Raw genomic sequence first — 18,549 nt, 5'->3', positions numbered from 1 at the left:
GCAGCTAGCGCCAAATAAGTCAACACAAACTGCCCAAGCATATTAGTCTGTGTCTGCTTTTTGGAATATAACACCCAGATGATTAATTCTGACAGCACCTACACTCGGAAGCTCATTGTGCCGGGCCAGTCTGTCTCGCTGGCATTTTCATCAGAAGAGAAAGTAAACGAAATGAAGAAGGACAGATGCATGCACACTGCTAAAGTTGTTTAAGTTGCAAGGATGGGAATCCGGTTTGTTTGGACTTCTCCTGCCAGTGTCTTTACATTGAACGAATGATAGCCTATGCATGACTATGAGTCACTTGCCAAGCATGACTCTAGATACCCAACTTTGGAAATAACCTCACAGAAAAACTAAAGTAAACTTTCCATTGTAGTACAGAGTAAATATTCAGCTCTATTTACCTGTAGTTCATTTGAATGGATGGACTCACATTATTTAACCATATTTGTATACATCTGAGGATAGTGCGTGTGCACTTGTTTTTTGATTCTGAAATCTTTTTTTGCCATTAAAATTGCTGAGACAAATCTCAGTAAGTTTTTCTTAGTATTTTTTATTCCTCTGTGTAGTGCAGATTCAGACTTCTTCACGCTGTCTACAACCTTCACCTCTGTTGGACCTAGGGGAAAAGGTTTGCACCGTGCCACTGACACACCTGAGCATGGACAGGAATAGGAAGTGGGTGCCAGGCTTCGGAGCTGTGCTGCTGACACTCCTAAGTCACATGACTTCAGCACTTGAAGTGCCTCTTGATCGTAAGCGTTGCCCTTTACATGCTCTGTGATTGTAAGACTTGATGTTACGCTTGCATAATTCTTTTCAAACTAATGGAATTTCAGTGAAATACTTTCATATTGTGGGATAAAGTGAAGATATTTTACCTCATGAAAATGTAGCAATAATCTATTTCTATTCTATCTATTCTATTTCAACTTTGCATGTTTCAGCATGGTGTTTTGCAATGAGATTTTAAGGATTTCTGTTTATCTTGATATCACACAATCTGTTTGAACCGTTGAACGTCTTCATCTACTTTTCTAGCATTTATTGCACCTGCCTTTCTAAACACCCTCCCCTCAAAAAGTGTGCAGGCTCAGTCAAATGCTTAAAAGTACCTGAATCTATTTCACCTGAACCTGTTGTTTAGTCCTTGCAAAAACTAACACCTTTCCTCAATATTCTATTACTGTGGTGTGGCATGTCATGGTGGACAAAAAGCTAAAGTACTGGAAGGATGTAAGTTTCCCCAAACACTGGTGTGGCTTCTGGTGTGGAGTTTTTTAATATTTTGGCGAATGATGTGCATGCACTTATTTCAACACTGTAAAAAGTGGTGCTTTGTAGATGTGATGGTAAGCTGCATGGAGTGTTTCATCTATAAATGTCTTGATTGTCGCTGCTTGTTGCATGCTGCTTGTACATCCTCTGTTTGAACACATTCAGCATTATTCAGCACATTCGGGTTTTGTTGTGCTGTGTATCTAAACTACGCTTCTTTTGGGGTTTCTTCAGTGCCACAGCCCCCTACTATAATATTACAGTCCCCAAAGGATTACATCTTTGATCCACGCGAGAACATTGTCATCCACTGTGAAGCCAAGGGGAAGCCTCATCCCAGGTGAGAGAGTCCCTGCAATGCCTAATGAATGATTTAGTGTCAAATTAGTAATTCAAATTTGCCTGACACATGAATAAATGTGCCATAACATCATCTTCTGCTCCATGTGTTTCCTTCATGGCTCTATACTTCTTGGTTCTAGCTTCTCCTGGACAAGAAATGGGACTCACTTTGATGTGGAGAAAGACTCCAAAGTTTTAATGAAGCCCGGTTCAGGAACTCTGGTCATTGATATCAGCAGCGAAAGGGCTGAAGCTTATGAGGGAACTTACCAATGCATAGCTAACAATGAGCATGGCACTGCCGTATCTGACAGCATTGTCATCAGGCAGTCCAGTAAGTCTTCTCTTTGTATTTAAATGCATAAGCTCTAAAAGCTTGGGCTTTAAAAGTGACGACTAGTTGAGTACAAATAAATATTATCCACTCTGCATTAACCTCTTGGTGTTGATGTTTGTGACTCACAGGGTCCCCCTTATGGTCAAAGGAGAGAAATGAGGCCATCATGGTGCAGAAGGGGGTCTCCCTTGTGCTGCAATGTCGACCCCCTGCTGGGCTGCCCCCTCCTGTCATCTTCTGGATGGATAATAGTGAGTCGTGTGTACATATTTGCAGACATATAAGGTGCAATGACTAAAGAATTTCACCTTCACCAACAAAAGATTGGGTCAATCCTTTCTGACCCATCTCATTTCTGAATGTAGTTGATAAAACAATCTTGTGAGCTAATGGAAGCTTTTTGCATTGTTAAGTTGCTTGTCTCTCACCCTCCCAGACTTTCAGAAGCTACCACTGGATAAACGAGTGTCCCAGGCCCTGAATGGAGACTTGTACTTTTCCAATGTTCTCCCAGAAGACACCAGGAGTGACTACATTTGTTACGCTCGCTTTCCTCATACACAAACCATCCAGCAGAAACAGCCGATTTCAGTCACTGTCCTGGACAGTAAGTCAAAACTGGTTTAAATAAGCAATGGATTTCTCCTTAAAGAAGCCAAAAACTCAATTACTTAAATTAAAAAAGTACCTTTTTCTGAATTTCTCACAATATTTTCTACTGAGCCAAGCTTAAGTCAGCTCAGCATAGATTTCCTTATATGGTCATCTCACATGAAAAGGCAAAGTTTACAAGCACTTTCTGTTTGTGGAAGCCAGATTAGGGGCATCCAATCAGAAAAACGTAGGCTTTTTAATAGGAAGGAACTAAAACGACTTGTTTCAAATAGAAGAGGAACTGAAGGGTTTTTAAAACCATGCAAAGCATCTCAAATGGAATCCTAAACTATGAAGCTGTGCAGCTAGAAATAACTATGGAGCTAAAAAGGTCTGGTCTAAGCTTGCACAAGTCATTTCCAGCATTTCACATTTGAAAACTTTCAGTTTTTATTGTAAACTGAATATTAGTATTTTCTCCTTTGTCAGACACCCTTTTACTTTACAACTTCCTTACTTCACTCTTGCAAAACTGTTGTAGATAAATGTTAGTTTAAGTTTGTCTCCCCTGAGCTCTGTAAGGGCTTTGATTTTATAATGTCCTTATCTCAGTCTCACTAATAATAATTGTGTAATTATTTTTATTTTATTTTATTTATTTGTTGTTGTTGTTGTTTTTTTCAATTATGGCTTTGGGTGACACACATACTTTGCTTTACAATGTAAACTAGGAAATGCATTGCATTTCCTAGTTTTGCATGCTTATGATTCTCTGTTATATTACAGTGGAAACAATGAATGAGACTCTGGCTGCTTTATACAATATCACTGATTTCTATAGTGGTGAGTGCTGGTTTATACCCATTCAGCCCCCTTCAGTGTGAACCCGGCCCTGTTTTTACTGCCCTGCATAACCATATCTGACTTACACACTCACTCACCTTTAACTTGGCCTCAATCCCCTCCTCTGTAAGTAACACTTGCCCTTCCTCAGGTTTCTCCTACTTCATTCAAATTAAACGTTAATCAGTACAAACGAGATACAAAGTGTGATACGAGGTAAAATGCAACTCTATCAATTAATTGTTACTGACAGTTTGTGGCCTTTAAGTAATTATCTATAGTCACAAATTAAAGAACATTATTATGTTAACATTATTTTTTATGTAACATTGTTCATCTCCACCTTGTGAAACTTGATATGGATAATTTGCCATTTTCTGACCTTTCCTGCAAATTCTGGTCCTTTGGTATTTGAACCCTGTATCAAAACATGCTGGCACTGTTCTCTTGACCAAGGCTGGAGTCAGTCCAGCTGTGCATTTATATGCATGGGTTGTTTACTTAAACAAATGCTCAGGTCTTTCAAAGACATCCCCTTTGCTCTGGTATTGTCTTTATGCTGTAAATAAAGACTTTCTTTTACATTCTACTGAACCATCTCTCCTATCCACAATTAGTTTTTCATCAACACTACATTTTCCTCTTCCTTTGCCCTTTGAAAATGTAAATCATCCCTGAGGTTTCTGCTCTGTTTTATAAGAAGAGCAGTGTTAAAGTATAATGTTTTGGTCTGTTGCTGATATGGTCTTGTGCTCTGACCTGTTCAGGCAGCCCAGAGGGCGAGCGTCGTCCTGGTTTTATGCTGCCTCTCGGCACCACCAGCACCAAGATGGTTCTGAGAGGGCAGACTCTGGAGCTAGAATGCATCGCTGAGGGCTTGTAAGTTGGCATATGCAGTAACTACTCTAAGGGTTTATGTTTACTCAAATTAGTGCCGCAGTGTCTGAAAGAGAAGAAAAACTAACTGACTGGAAGAGTTGTTTGCTGTAATCTCTTTTCTTCTGTGATAGGCCGACTCCAGATATCTCGTGGCAGAAAGAAGGAGGAGAGCTACCAAGCAACAGAGTGTCCTACCAGAACTTCAAGAAAACACTGAAGATTTCTGATGTGAATGAAAATGATGCTGGCAACTTCCGCTGCGTAGCCACAAATAACTTGGGCACTGTACACCATACCATCAAGGTCACTGTCAAAGGTAGGCAGATCAGCTCAGTCATGTTACTGATGCCCTTAAATTTGTTTTACAGTATTACCATATTTTATTCTGAACCCCAATTTTTATTCATAAATGCATTCTAATGCAAGCAGATAAATACACATTTGAATCTTCCATTTATAGAAACAACCAGTGTCTTCTCTCCTATATTACGTTGAAAGCTAAAGAAAGATTTATAGTGATAGCTTGTCAAGAATTTCACTGAGCATTTTCAGTCTTGTTCATTATCCCCAGCGGCTCCTTTCTGGGTCAGCATTCCAAGGAACCTGATCCTCGCCCCTAATGAAACTGGCGTGTTGACTTGTCGAGTCAATGGAGAACCCAAACCAAGGATAGACTGGTTTGTCAATGGAATTCCCATAGAGAGTAAGAAAAATTAGATCACTTCTAATTTAAAGCAGACAAAATAGTAAACTTGATTAGCTGGGGACTGAATTCTCAGTTCCAGCTCATTTTCAATTAAAGATGATGATGTAGAGATCATCTTGCCCTGTGCTAGACACTCCTGAGGACCCCAGCCGCAAGGTGGAAGACGACACTGTGATTCTCAGCAACGTGCAGTCAGGGTCCAGCTCTGTCTACCAGTGTAATGCTTCCAATGAATTCGGCTACCTCCTGGCGAATGCTTTTGTCAGTGTTCTTGGTGAGTTAAAACATATTTATTTCATATTAGAACTGCCCCATACAAATCTTTAGTTAGAAACGATTTGGAAAATGGCCATATTAATGAGTTTTACCAAGCATCTTCTCTTTTTTTCCTTTAAAGCTGAACCACCAAGGGTCCTCACTCCACCTAACCAAGTGTACCAGGTCATCACCAACAGCCCTGCATTACTACACTGTGCTTCCTTTGGCTCGCCTATTCCAACCATCACATGGTAACTGTCAGCTCATTTGAAATATTATTAGATTTCAAAGCTAAGATGCACTGTACTGTACTTGAGCTGCCTTGGTTGCCATTTCTATGCAGGTTCAAAGACAGTCAGATCAGCATTAAGAATACTGACCCATATGTAATCCATGAGAATGGTACTCTGGAAATAAATGTAGCCCAGCCGCTAAATAGCGGAAAGTACACCTGCATTGCCACAAACAACCTTGGGATCAAGGAGAACCATGTCTTTTTGGAGGTTAAAGGTCAGTATAGTCTAATCAGAACTCAGACAGTGACATTGGTGGTTCAATTCTTCTTTGTCAGTGGGTATTAGGTTATCAGCGGTGACATAATGGTTATCCATTTTGCAGAGCCCACTCGTATCCTGAAGCAGCCAGAGTACAAGGTGGTGCAGAGAGGAATGAGCGCTGTCTTTGAGTGTAAAGTCAAGCATGACCCTTCCCTAATCCCCACCATGACCTGGCTCAAAGACAGAGGAGAGTTGCCTGATGATGAGAGGTACACCCAACCATTGAGACTGCACTTATTCTGTTGACTCTGTAGAAATACCTGATGTTATTTCTCGTTAATACTTTCAGGTTCGAGGTGGACACTGATAGTCTGACCATCAGAGACGTGACTGATGATGATAAGGGGACTTATACTTGCATCATGAACACCACCCTCGATCAGGACTCAGCCAGTGCCATGCTGACTGTTGTCGGTACGTTCTCACCTTAATTTATTAACGTAGTTATCATTTAGCTCTAACACAGATCCAGAGGCTTTTTTGCTTTCCTGCTTCTATTGTTTGATTTCCCCCCCCCCCCCCCTAATTATAACCCCTTTTGGTTCCTTAATTGCAAGGCAAGGCAAGGCAAATTTATTTGTATAGCACAATTCAACAACAAGGTGATTCAAAGTGCTTTACAGAGACATTAGAAACAAAAACAAATAAAAAGTATGATTTAAAATTGATTAAAACAAGCAAACAAACAAACTAACTAAACACACACATTTCACACCTGTTCGCGCGATCTGAACCCTTATCGTAAGGGGAGCTACCAGTCCTTCTGTGGACGAGCTACTTTCTATTTTAAATTCCCTGAATTTAAAATACTCTCTAGACCCAGTCTAGACCCAGCTGGGGAGCTACCCAGAGCTCTAACCCACTTAACTAACAAACAAACAAACAAACAAACAAACAAACAAACAAACAAACAAAACAGTATGTAAAATCAAAACAGATAAAATCAGAACAGTAGATAAAATCAGTAGTTAATGTAAGTTTTGAAATTTAAGCTTAAAAGTGTGGATTTGGTGCTTTATTTAAATGCAGCTGAGAACAGGTGAGTCTTCAACCTGGATTTAAATAAACTGAGTGTTTCAGCTGATCTGAGGCTTTCTGGGAGTTTGTTCCAGATATAAGGAGCATAAAAGCTGAATGCAGCTTCTCCGTGTCTGGTTCTGACTCTGGGAACTGATAAAAGACCGGATCCAGATGACCTGAGGGATCTGGAAGGTTCATACTGGGTCAGAACTTTAAAGTCTATCCTCTGACGGACAGGCAGCCAGTGTAAGGACCTCAGAGCTGGACTGATGTGGTCCACTTTTTTGGTCTTAGTGAGGACTCGAGCAGCAGAGTTCTGAATGAGCTGTAGTTGTCTGACTGATTTTTTAGGTAGACCTGTAAAGATGCTGTTACAGTAATCAAGCCTACTAAAAATGAATGCATGGACTAGTTTTTCCAGGTCCTGTTGAGACATCAGATCTTTTATCCTTGATATATTCTTGAGGTGATAGTAAGCTGACTTTGTTATTGTCTTAATGTGTTTCTCTAAGTTTAGGTCTGCATCCATCACTACACCCAGATTTCTCGCCTGGTTTGTGGTTTTTAGATGTATAGATTGAAGTTCTCTGGTGACCTGTAATCGTTTTTCTTTGGCGCCAAAGACTATTACTTCAGTTTTGTTTTTGTTTAGTTGGAGAAAATTGTGGCACAACCAGTCATTAATTTCCTCAATGCATTTACCAAGAGCCTGTACAGGGCCTCGGTCTCCTGGTGACATTGTGATATATATTTGTGTGTCATCTGCATAGCTGTGGTAGTTTATTTTGTTGTTCTTTATAATCTGTGCCAGTGGGAGCATGTAAATGTTAAACAGAGGGGGTCCCAAGATGGAACCTTGGGGAACTCCACATGTGATACTAGTCTGCTCAGATGTGAAGTTACCTATTGATACAAAGTATTTCCTGTTTTCTAAGTATGTTTTGAACCAGTTTAGTACAGTTCCTGAAAGACCTGCCCAGTTCTCCAGTCGTTTGAGTAATATGTTGTGGTCAACTGTATCAAATGCTGCACTGAGATCCAGTAAAACTAAGACTGACATTTTTCCACTGTCTGTGTTAAGACATATGTCATTAAACACTTTTGTCAGAGCGGTTTCAGTGCTGTGGTTCTGTCTAAAACCTGACTGGAAGGCATCGTAGCAGTTATTCTGTTTTGCAGAATAACTGCACTGAAACATTAGTTTTTACTCCTCAAGCTTTAGTTACATTCCTAAAATAACATTACCATTGAGATCTTTCTGCTGTTTCTTAAATGTCTGTCCCTAACTTCTAACCCTCTTCTTGCACTTTGCTCCTGCTTTTCGCTGTCAGAGGCGACTCCTACTCCTGCAATTGTCTACGGTAAACAATGTCCACATTGTCGCAATTTGTAGCTTCCATTAGCTTAACTCATTGTGTGTGTCCTTTGGCTACTTCCTTTCATGGTGTACATTACTTTTATACTACTTGAATTTTGGCAGTCTGCTGTCTCAAATCAAACACACAAGTAATTAAAGTTGCCTTTGCAGTGTTTCACCTGCTGCTGTCATGCTAGCTACTGCATTTTATGTACTTTTGCAAAGTGTAGTGCGTTTAACAATATGGAAGACATCATTTTAACACACACGAACACTAAATTCTGATGACACATCGTATGTAATGTGAGGTTTTACCTGCAACACCTGAACAAATCTGGTGCTGTTCGCTAACTAGCAGTAGTATCATCATCAGTGTTGTCAGGTTGGTCACAGTCAACTGCTAAAACTGTACAAAATTCTACAAAATAATACTATTTTCAAGTTAATTAAGTAATTAAACTGTAACAATCATAGCTTAACGGGTGGGCCAGTCTGAACAAAACTTTGCAAAAACTTTTGTCACACATACAGCGCTGCTTAACATCTATTTGGTTTGTTTTTTTGTTTTTTAAAGATTTATTAAAAATCCCAGTTCTTGATTATTTTTATTTATTTATTTATTTTATTCAGCGTATGTTGCCCGTGTACAGAACCACCCATAGGGCAGGCTTTTGCTAGTAACTTTTGATGAGCTGGTGTTGATGATATAAAGCTAGTCCTGGTGATGAAGATCACACAGGTTTTGGTCAAGATCATTAATTAAAAGCTGTTTTTTATTTAATATATGAATGGAAATGCCCTCTTTTTTTATGATATTACACAGTTTCATTTGGTCTAGTAGTTAGTTTTTAAATATATGTTTAATGTTTTTTCAGTTTGTACATACATACATCACAGAGCTTATATGCAACATACATATTTGCATAAATGAGACACATTTTGACATGTTTTACTCAATTATATAAAAATGCATTATTTTAAAAGTGTCTGTCATAAAAAATGATAAAGTTGCAAAAACTGTCACAAAAAATTGGATATAACAGTCCTAACTTTTGCCAATAATGTGCAGCGTTCGGCTATTTGACTGTGATTGACCCATTAACCTTTTGACCCTGCAGTCTGATTATTTCTGGTCAATTTTGTCTTAAAACTTGCCATAAACTTTAAATCCCACCATACTTGCATAGAATGCATGTGAGCGTTTTAAAAGTTTTTCGTCACTGTTAATGATGGGTACATTTGCACCCACGTTTTCAATATTTGGACCTCTCCTCAGGACTGTGTGAGTGCATACAAACTGTTGACTGACATTCATGTTTTTTAAATAAGAAAAACACAGTTAATGATGTAATCCGGCTAACAAATGTTGGTGTTAACCTCACTAGCTACCCATCAAAATACCTGCTGTACATTTCATTTACTGCTGTTATGTTTTTAATTGTGGAAAGGTGTTGTATTGGTGCCAAATTTTATATGGAAACAGAAGCAAGGTACTAAATTTCTTATTGCATTCACAGAGAAACCTGACCCTCCGACTGACCTGGAGCTGACAGACCAAACAGAGAGGAGTGTCCAGCTCACCTGGACCCCAGGAGATGAAAACAACAGTCCTATAGAGAGTATGAAATTCTCAGTGCTGGAGCAGTTTGCTCAGATTGTACTATCGGCAGACATGATTTAACCTACAGTAATTATGACCTGTACAAATGAAAACAAAGTTTCTGCTGTTAAAAACATTCGTGACATCTGAATCTTTTATCTTCTCCAGAATTTCTGATCCAGTATGAGGATCTTCTCCACCAGCCAGGAGTTTGGACAAACCTGACAGAGGTTCCTGGTACTAGCACCACAGCACAGCTGCACCTCTCTCCATACGTTTACTACTCCTTCAGAGCGCTGGCTAAAAATCGTGTCGGCTATAGTGAGCCGAGCCAGTCCTCACGTCAATATAGGACCAACCCTGCAGGTAAAAGTCACTGAAAATAGAAATATGTTAATCATCTTAACACAAAAATAAGTTCAGACCGAACCAGGATTCTTTGGTTTTCTCAGCTCCTGATGAAAACCCATCAGGTGTTCAGGGAGTAGGAACCGAGCCAGGCAACTTGGTCATCTCCTGGACAGTGAGATGGTTTTAATTATATTTCAGATTGATTTGAGCCTAAATGTATTGTATAGATGAAATATGCAAGTACTAATTAACATTACTCTCTGTGTAGCCACTCACAGGACTCCAGTCCAATGGGCCCGGTCTGGAATATAAAGTGCAGTGGAGACAGAAGGATGTTGAGAAGGAGTGGTCAGCACAGAATGTGGCCAATGTATCTCAGTGGGTTGTGTCTGGAACTCCAACATATGTGCCCTATGAAATCAAAGTTCAAGCTTTCAACGATTATGGTGTTGGGCCTGAACCTGAAGTGGCGTTTGGATACTCTGGAGAAGACTGTAAGTGCATTCTGTGGAAATACGTTTCTTTTCGGTATTAGATCAGAACTATGGAAGATAGAAAAAGATAAAGCAGACTGGGAAGTTTGAGAATGAGCATCTGTTGTTTAAGGTTTCAATAACAGGCGCTGTAACCCTTGTCATTTTGTTTTATAGTATTGGTCAAGTCATAAATAAGTCTAGTTATGTGACATACTATAAAACCTTACTGTGTTTACTATTACAAGACCACGATCCATCACCACAGTGTTTTCAAACTGGTTCAACTTAATATTTCATATTCTCTGTTTTGCAGTGCCTTTGTCTGCTCCAGAGAGTGTGCAGGTCATGGTTCATAACAGCACACTGGCAGAAGTACACTGGGAGCCCATATCACCGCCCTCTGTCAGAGGAAAACTACAGGGATACAAGGTATTGTCTTATGCCACATTTCCCCCTCCATCACAGAGATGTCAAAGTAGATGTCCCAATCTTATGACATTAATGTCACTTATAAATACAACCAACTCTATAGATACTATGAAAATAGTCCCTCTTGAGTAGTTGGGTCCCAGTTTCCCTTGAGAAGTACCTTAATTTTTTTGTGGCATAGATTCAACAAGGTGCTCAAAGTATGCCAAGAACATTTTCCCTACAACACTACACCACCTCTAACAGCCTGAACCTTTTATACAAGCCAAGATGGAGTCATGCTTTCATGTTGTTCACACCAAATTTTGACCTCAACATTTCAATGTTTCAGCAGAAAACAAGATTCATCAGGGCAGGCAACATTTTTCCGATCTTCTGTTGTTCAACTTTAGTCAGACCATGTGAATTGTAGCTTCAGGGTTCTGTTTTAGCTGAGAGGACTGGCACCAATTGTGGTCTTCTGCTGCTGTGCTTTCAGAAATGGTCTTCTGCAAACCTTGGTTGTAACAAGTGGTTATTTTTAAGTTCTTGTTGCTCTCCCACCAAAGCAAAACCAAAACAGTCTGGCTATTCTTCTTTGACCTCTAGAATCAACAGGCATTTTTCCCCGAGAACTGCCGCTTACTGGATATTTTCTTGTTTTCCTTTTATTGCTATATGATTTTTTTTTTTAATCATTTTTTGTATATTCTAAGAAGTAGTTGATCCCAGCAGATTAGCAGCATCTGGCACCAACATCCATTCTGATGCTAGGTTTGAACTTCAGCAGGTCATCTTGACCATGTCTACATGGCTAACCCTACGAAGGTGCTGGCATGTGATTGGCTGCTTAGATATTTGCATTAACAAGCAGTTGAAAAGGTGTATCTAACAAAGTGACTGGTGAGTGTATGTCTGAATGAGTGCAGTATAGGAAGTAAGGAAAAAGAAAGAAAAAAGTTACTTTGAGCTTTGAAGGAGAGCCAAAAAGCTTTTCTCTGTTTTTTTTTTTTTACTGAGCATCACTTTAATTCTCCTGTTTTGTGTTGGGGAACCTGGTTACAACATCACAATGATTCATTTAACTCTTGGTGTGTTTTTCTCCAGGTATACTACAGGCGAAAGCATGGTTTGCATGAGACAGAAGAGGAGACTGATCAGGAAATGCAAGTTTTGACTTTCAGTGGAAACCGAAGTGAGGGACGATTGCCAGGCCTCCAGCCTTACAGTGTCTATAGTCTCTCTATCAGAGTCCTTAATAACAAAGGAGAAGGGCCTTCTAGCCAAAGCAAGACATTTGAGACACCTGAGGGAGGTGTGTATGTCTTTCGGTCCAAAGAAGAATAAAAAAAAACTTGTACTGTAATAGGATGCCAAGTTCCTCCAAATTTTAAATGGATCACCACACTTTGAATGTTGCTATACTACAATATCTTAAATGTACATATTAATACAAAATATATATTTTACCTGCTGCTAGTAGCACTGTTTGTACTAGTAAGACAGCCTACCAAATACAAGGGCACACAGAACCAACATCCAATTAAAGCCTTAACAGTCATACAGGTTCATGTACTCCTTAGCCACTATTATATGACCTTCAAATATAAAATATTTGTATCCTACAAATGCTCATGTAGCCAACAGACTCAGAGTTAATTCTGGTTTTGTTTTCAGTCCCAGGGCCTCCTTCTTTTCTCAGTGTAATCAACCCTGGTTTGGACTCTCTCACTCTGGAATGGGGCCCACCAATTAACAACAATGGACGTCTCACTGGATACATTCTGAAATACCAACCAGGTAGGATTTGCAGTCCCCTTCAACTTTAAGTATCGCCACAGTATTATGCAGCATTTTTGCTTTTTCCTTTCAACTTTCATCTTTGCATTTTCCAATTGTTGGCTGTTTCTTGCCGTGTCTGCAGTCAACAATACCAGCGAACTGGGACCAGTCCAGGTCATGACCTTTCTAGCCAACGAGACCACCATTACTCTGAGTAACCTGAACTCCAGCATGCTCTACAAGTTTTACTTAAGCGCAAAGACAAACAAGGGCTCTGGCCCCATCATCACAGAGGAGGCTTTCACAGTCATGCATACAAGTGAGTCCTGTGTCCAAGAACTTGAAGTTTAAGCATTTAACTTAAGGTGAACCAAATAAAAGCTCAATAGGAAGAAAACGTTTTAAAGCAGCCTAACCATAGCCACAGTGCAGTGACAGATGTCAGGAATTCTGTAAAAATGACAACCCTGAGGAGGTTCTGTCTCTTTCTCTTTCTCTCTTCCTTGAAGCTCGTACTCGGCCCACTGTAGAGGCAGGCAAAGGTAACCCAAGTTTGCCACTGGAAGTATCTGCATGCTAATTACATTAATAGATATTAGAAACGAAAACAGCCCTAGCATAGATGTCATGTTTATTGCACTTTTCCCTGCATGTTAAGGTAATCCAACAATTGTGAGAAACCATGCTTGTGTCCTGTTCTGTAAGAATAGGTCGTTTTTACACAGTCACACGGTGTGAAATATAGGATTTCTATGTTGTAAAATGATATTTTCTTTCATCTTTTAGTATGTCTCTTCTTTAAATGAGCAGATTCCTTTTGCATGATGGTTTGAATTCCAGCGCTAACATTTATGCTATAAACTGACTGTTTTTATAAACAAAGTAGAAATTTATTTGCTGCAGAGTTGCTCATTTTTCTTTGTGTAGATACAGAGCTGGATCAGGTGCTTCATTTTAGCTTTCAGTATTAAGAAGCGTTGCCACGTTTTAACTCTCCGTGTCAGTACTGTATGCTCTTTGTTGTGATGCTTATGTATTTTGTCTCACTCTTTTCCGTGTTCTTTCAGGCCCCACAGAGCCCCCTCACCCAACTTCCCCCATCACTCAGTCTCTGCATTCCCCGTTTCACAAGGGTACAAGCACTCCCTGTGTCCCTTACTCCCTCCCCCACTATCTCCCCATGAACTCAGTCCTGCAGAAATGATCCATCTTAGTAATTTTAGCTTAGCGACTTTACTCAAATGTGATTTCGTGATGGTAATGAACTAGCTTATCACTGATACAATTTTTGTCATTTTGCCTCTGTGCACCACTACAGTGGATTTTAAATCAAACAATCAAGATGTTATTGAAATGCAGTTTTAATTTATGGGGTTTAACAAAAGTATTGTAATTACTGTTTAGGAATAACTGCAATTTTTATACAGACTGACTTAGTCATCGATTTCTTGCCTCTGAGAAAGTCTTCAGCTTCAGTGAAATGTTTTACTGGCTTTTCAGACTACTGATGGCCTCCTTTATTTGCATCGACAGTCCGCATACTGAGACCTCCAGTGAAGAGATATCAAATGCAAGTTCAGCACTTTGGCACCTAAGTCCAGATTTTTCATTAGCTAAATTTCTCATAGAATAATGAGCAAAACAGGTCTCACATGGCAATGAAACTGCTTATGAGTCAATTGCGTCTCAGAAAACAGCTGTAATTCCTAAACAGTTAATACAATATTGAAATTCTGAACTTTAATCATATCTTGAATGATTGGTTTAATATCCACTGTGGTGGTGTACAGAGGCAAAACTGCCACAAGGTCACAAAAAAGTAATTAAAAAAAAAGCTCAGAAAATATTGCTAGTAATATTAACCACCTGATTGGTGTTTTATTGAGATGGACATTTTTGTAGCAGCTAACCTGACCTGTTTTTAATAATGTAACAGGAGCTTAGAATTGCACAGCGTTGTTACTTATTTTGTAATTCTTTTCTTGATTTTATTTTGTAACGTTAAAGCTACAGTACTTTGTAGACTTAACTTTAAGTTTCCAAAGATAAATGTTCACTTTATATATTGAGCCAAAACATAACAACAATGGCCTTTTTAAAAGCTTGCCTGTGGTCCACTTTACCACATGTGGTGGAAAAAACTACCAAAGACACCAGCTGTTTAATACACGCTGGCAAATTGTTCTGGAGATGTTCATAGATGTAAACATTGATATAATTTTACTTGTTTTACTGGATTTATTCTAGATTAATGTAATTTAGTAAGTTGAAAATGTAGGTGTCTTCAAAAAATGTGTACTTTTTATGTTTTATATTAGCAAAAAACACATTTTCTCTCTCTCTTCGGTGCCCAGCGCCTCCTGTGGGTCGTGCTTTTGGCACAGTTAACACTTCTGTATCAGAGGACAGTGCAGTGATCAGTTGGGAATACTTTGGACACCATAAGAATGTATATGTGGAGTATATTGTTGAGAACAGTAAGGCTTTCTCTTGTATTTCAAAGCATCAGTGCATGTCTTGACTTGCTTACAACTGACTAGATCTGATTTTTCAAAATTAGCATTTATCCCAGTATCAGATTCCTGAATCTAATTCCTTTCCACTGCCTCGATTCCAGGTAAAGAGGAGTGGAAAAAGGAGTTTGCAAACGGTTCACACTCACATACAATAAAAGGTTTAAAGCCGGGAACTTCCTATAGGGTGAAAGTGATAGCTAAAGATGCAGCCGACCCGACAGTCCACAGCACAGACGAAATGTTGGTTACGGTGCCAGGTGAGGCAGCATGCCTCGACATAGATGGTTTTTGTTTTCAGTGCCTGCTTCATCTTTTTTTTTCCTTCATCATCAGATTTAGTTTGTTACACTCAGACATGAATGTACGGTAGTTAGTTAGCGTACAAGCATGTCAGAAGTTGCCATCAGTAGCCTCTGGTCTAATGCATGTCATTTAAAGTCGCCACCGCAATGCCCATTATTACCCATTATTACCATTATTACTCTTTTAATTTTGTTGTGTTAGTGCCTACATGCATTGAGGATCAGAACTGCTGAAATAAAAAATTAACAAAGACAGAAACACGTGACTCTGTAAAACAAAATAATACCCCCCACACCCATATTTCTTTGCCCTTTTTCAGGCACTTTTAGCTTCTTCGACTTATCCAGTTTAACTGAACACCTCATTTTTCCAGTAATCTGGAAACATAAAAAATATATAGAATAGGCTAGCAGTTTGAGCACTGACAGCAGTAGTGATTACAGATCTTCCTTATTGAACATCACCATAAGCGTCATAATAATTTATTTAAAGTCATTTATTTATTCCCCAATTCTTTTTTTTAAATTTTGGCTGTTTTGGTCCTCCATATAAATCGTCATATTAACCCATTTCACAGTTCCATCCTGTGTTTACAGCTTCTGTTAATCTCAGTGTTGCTCAGCATGAAGAGGACAGTTTCACTGTTATAGGAGCCTAGAAGTACATTTTGAGCTGACACTTAATGTTTATCTTATTTCTGTGAACTTCTCCCCACCCGTTTTTCTTTCTTTCTTTCCTCTTTCTTTCTTTCTCCAGCTGTAGCCAGCCGGCAGGTAGACATCGCTACCCAGGGCTGGTTTATTGGACTGATGTGTGCCATCGCTCTCCTCATCTTGGTGCTTCTAATAGTGTGTTTCATCAAGAGAAACAAGGGTGGCAAATATCCAGGTAAACCACACATTATCTGTGTGCATTATGAGTCCAAGCCTGTAGTCGGGAATGCGCAGAAATTTAAATTAATTGCTGTTGAAACTGACAGTGAAAGAAAAAGAAGACGCTCACCAAGACCCAGAGATCCAACCCATGAAGGAGGATGATGGGACATTTGGAGAGTACAGGTGAGAGACGTTCTTCAGTCAGAGAAGCATGGTTAAAATAGGACCAGAGCAGTGTATGAGCGTTCTCTTTGTGTTGGTCCATTGTGTCCTGACTGGGCTGTTTGTATATGTAGAACATTTTACCAGGCTGCAGAAACACTCCCCACTCCAGACTCGATTACCAAACACTCCACAGAGGCAAGGCGATATCCAAACTACTCTGCTTTGACTCTTACATTTACCAACTCACCTGCACATTGCCCATCTAATATAAAAGAAGCTTTTTCATATTATACAATATGTAAATTTTAACAAGTTGTTTCATCTCTGACCTCTTAAATTGTATACTAACTGCTCTTAAAACAAATGAGATCTTGCATGCTTCGACTAGGAGAGCTGAAAGCGCTGTCTGTTTCCAAAAAAAGCTCACAAAAAATAGACACTCACCGTGGCTCATGAATTGCTTTTCATGTGTCCTTCCACTTTTATCTTTCTGTTTTGTTTTTCGGGGGGAGGGGTTTAGGTCGATGGAGAGGTAAGACAAGATGCGATAAAAGCAGCATGCAATTCAAGCAACCTATAAAACCTCCTTGAGTTTCTGATTAAAGAGAAAATGAAGGCAGAGACTACTGTGTCATGATGCTCATTATAGTACCAGCATTAACACTCCAGATTTACCATTTAATATTACTGCTTTAACTGCTTCTAGCTCCCTTCATTTTATTGTTTTAATAATGATAATGTCTTTAATATCTCCATTAAGTGCTAAAGTACTTGTATGATCCTCACTGTAGCTGCCATAGTATTGAATAAAACTCAATGTGTTAATACAGGTGGAGCGTGACAAAATGGTTTAAATGATGCTGTTTGCATTTTGGATTCCTGCATGTAAAGCGAAAGCATATTGACTGAAAGCGTTTCAGAAATTGCATTCGGATGCAGGTACATTGCAAAGGACTGAACGGCACGTATTTGCAAACTCCTCTTGCAGCGCTGCACCCGGACTTGAACCACCACAGCACTAACACCCTAAATGATATTTAACTGAGCTGCTCCACTGTACAATAACAGTACCACAACGTGTAATGTATCACTTACCCCATGATTTTGCTCATTTTAAGTTTTTAGTTTAAAAAAGTAATCACTTGTGGATGTATTTGCACACTTGAAGTGAGCTTCATCAAAATGTGTACCAAAGATGGCATAAAGTTGCAGTGATATTGTCACTGTGGTAAGCTATGCTTGTGCAGTGGAAAAGCCAGACTGCTTATGTGCTTGAAGAGCCTGTTTTCTTTCTAAAAGGTTATGAGAAGTGCAGAAGACGTTCTGCAAGCTGCACGAGTTCTTTCTCAGCCATCTTCCTACTCCTTACAGTGACACTGAGGACCACAAGCCGCTGAAGGGTAGCCGGACGCCGTCCAATGGGACGGTGCGGCGTGACGAGAGCGACGACAGTCTGGTGGATTACGGTGAAGGTGGGGACGGGCAGTTCAACGAGGACGGCTCCTTCATCGGCCAGTACAGCGGCAAGAAAGAAAAAGACACGCATGAAGGCAACGAGAGCTCGGAGGCCCCGTCGCCTGTCAACGCCATGAATTCATTTGTCTAACAAAGGGCCACAGCCTGGCTGCAACGCTTGCTTCAGCCACTCCCTTGTCACCCTGGCAAATGTGACCATCTCTGTGGTGACAGCTGCTAAGGTGACAGTTGTTGTGGACACCTACCTTAACCCCTTGGTGGTTCTCACTCCGGTGGCCATGGCTAACTGTCACCAAGACTGCTGACACGACCTCATCCCCACACCTGCCAGCCCCGGTCACACTGTGACCTCCACTCATCAAGACGCACTCAACATGGCAAAGACCGGCTCCACATCACCCATAACCATTGAAAGAAGGT

At 39.9% G+C, this 18,549-nt stretch overlaps 1 protein-coding gene across 3 annotated transcripts; it reads left to right on the top strand.

Moving 5' to 3' along the window:
• The first annotated feature begins 658 nt into the window (after positions 1 to 658).
• On the top strand, positions 659 to 18,259 carry nrcama (neuronal cell adhesion molecule a). Of its 3 annotated transcripts, none has more exons than XM_085376741.1 (31): positions 659 to 761; positions 1,225 to 1,242; positions 1,519 to 1,624; positions 1,767 to 1,960; positions 2,092 to 2,214; positions 2,400 to 2,574; positions 4,172 to 4,279; positions 4,411 to 4,595; positions 4,851 to 4,982; positions 5,116 to 5,259; positions 5,383 to 5,494; positions 5,587 to 5,753; positions 5,862 to 6,009; positions 6,090 to 6,214; positions 8,152 to 8,181; positions 9,695 to 9,796; positions 9,946 to 10,143; positions 10,230 to 10,300; positions 10,397 to 10,622; positions 10,918 to 11,033; positions 12,120 to 12,327; positions 12,690 to 12,812; positions 12,937 to 13,113; positions 13,304 to 13,336; positions 13,862 to 13,927; positions 15,149 to 15,271; positions 15,412 to 15,567; positions 16,370 to 16,501; positions 16,593 to 16,671; positions 17,174 to 17,185; positions 18,025 to 18,259. In XM_085376741.1, exons 1-31 carry the CDS (start codon positions 668 to 670, stop codon positions 18,257 to 18,259), a joined length of 3,918 nt encoding a protein of 1,305 aa, XP_085232867.1. In that variant the 5' UTR covers positions 659 to 667. The 3 variants fall into 3 exon arrangements, with proteins under 3 accessions (XP_085232867.1, XP_085232865.1, XP_085232866.1); XM_085376739.1 differs by lacking the exon at positions 17,174 to 17,185 and adding an exon at positions 3,344 to 3,400 and having other exon boundaries at positions 668 to 761; positions 2,400 to 2,570; positions 4,168 to 4,279; XM_085376740.1 differs by lacking the exon at positions 17,174 to 17,185 and having other exon boundaries at positions 668 to 761; positions 2,400 to 2,570; positions 4,168 to 4,279.
• The last annotated feature ends 290 nt before the right edge of the window (positions 18,260 to 18,549 follow it).

This window comes from Diplotaxodon limnothrissa, linkage group LG17 (assembly GCF_057381915.1).
Source record: "Diplotaxodon limnothrissa isolate DT_005_m linkage group LG17, D_limnothrissa_male_GT1.1, whole genome shotgun sequence".
NCBI classification, from domain to species: Eukaryota; Metazoa; Chordata; class Actinopteri; order Cichliformes; family Cichlidae; genus Diplotaxodon; species Diplotaxodon limnothrissa.
This window is presented reverse-complemented; position numbering and strand designations above follow the sequence as displayed.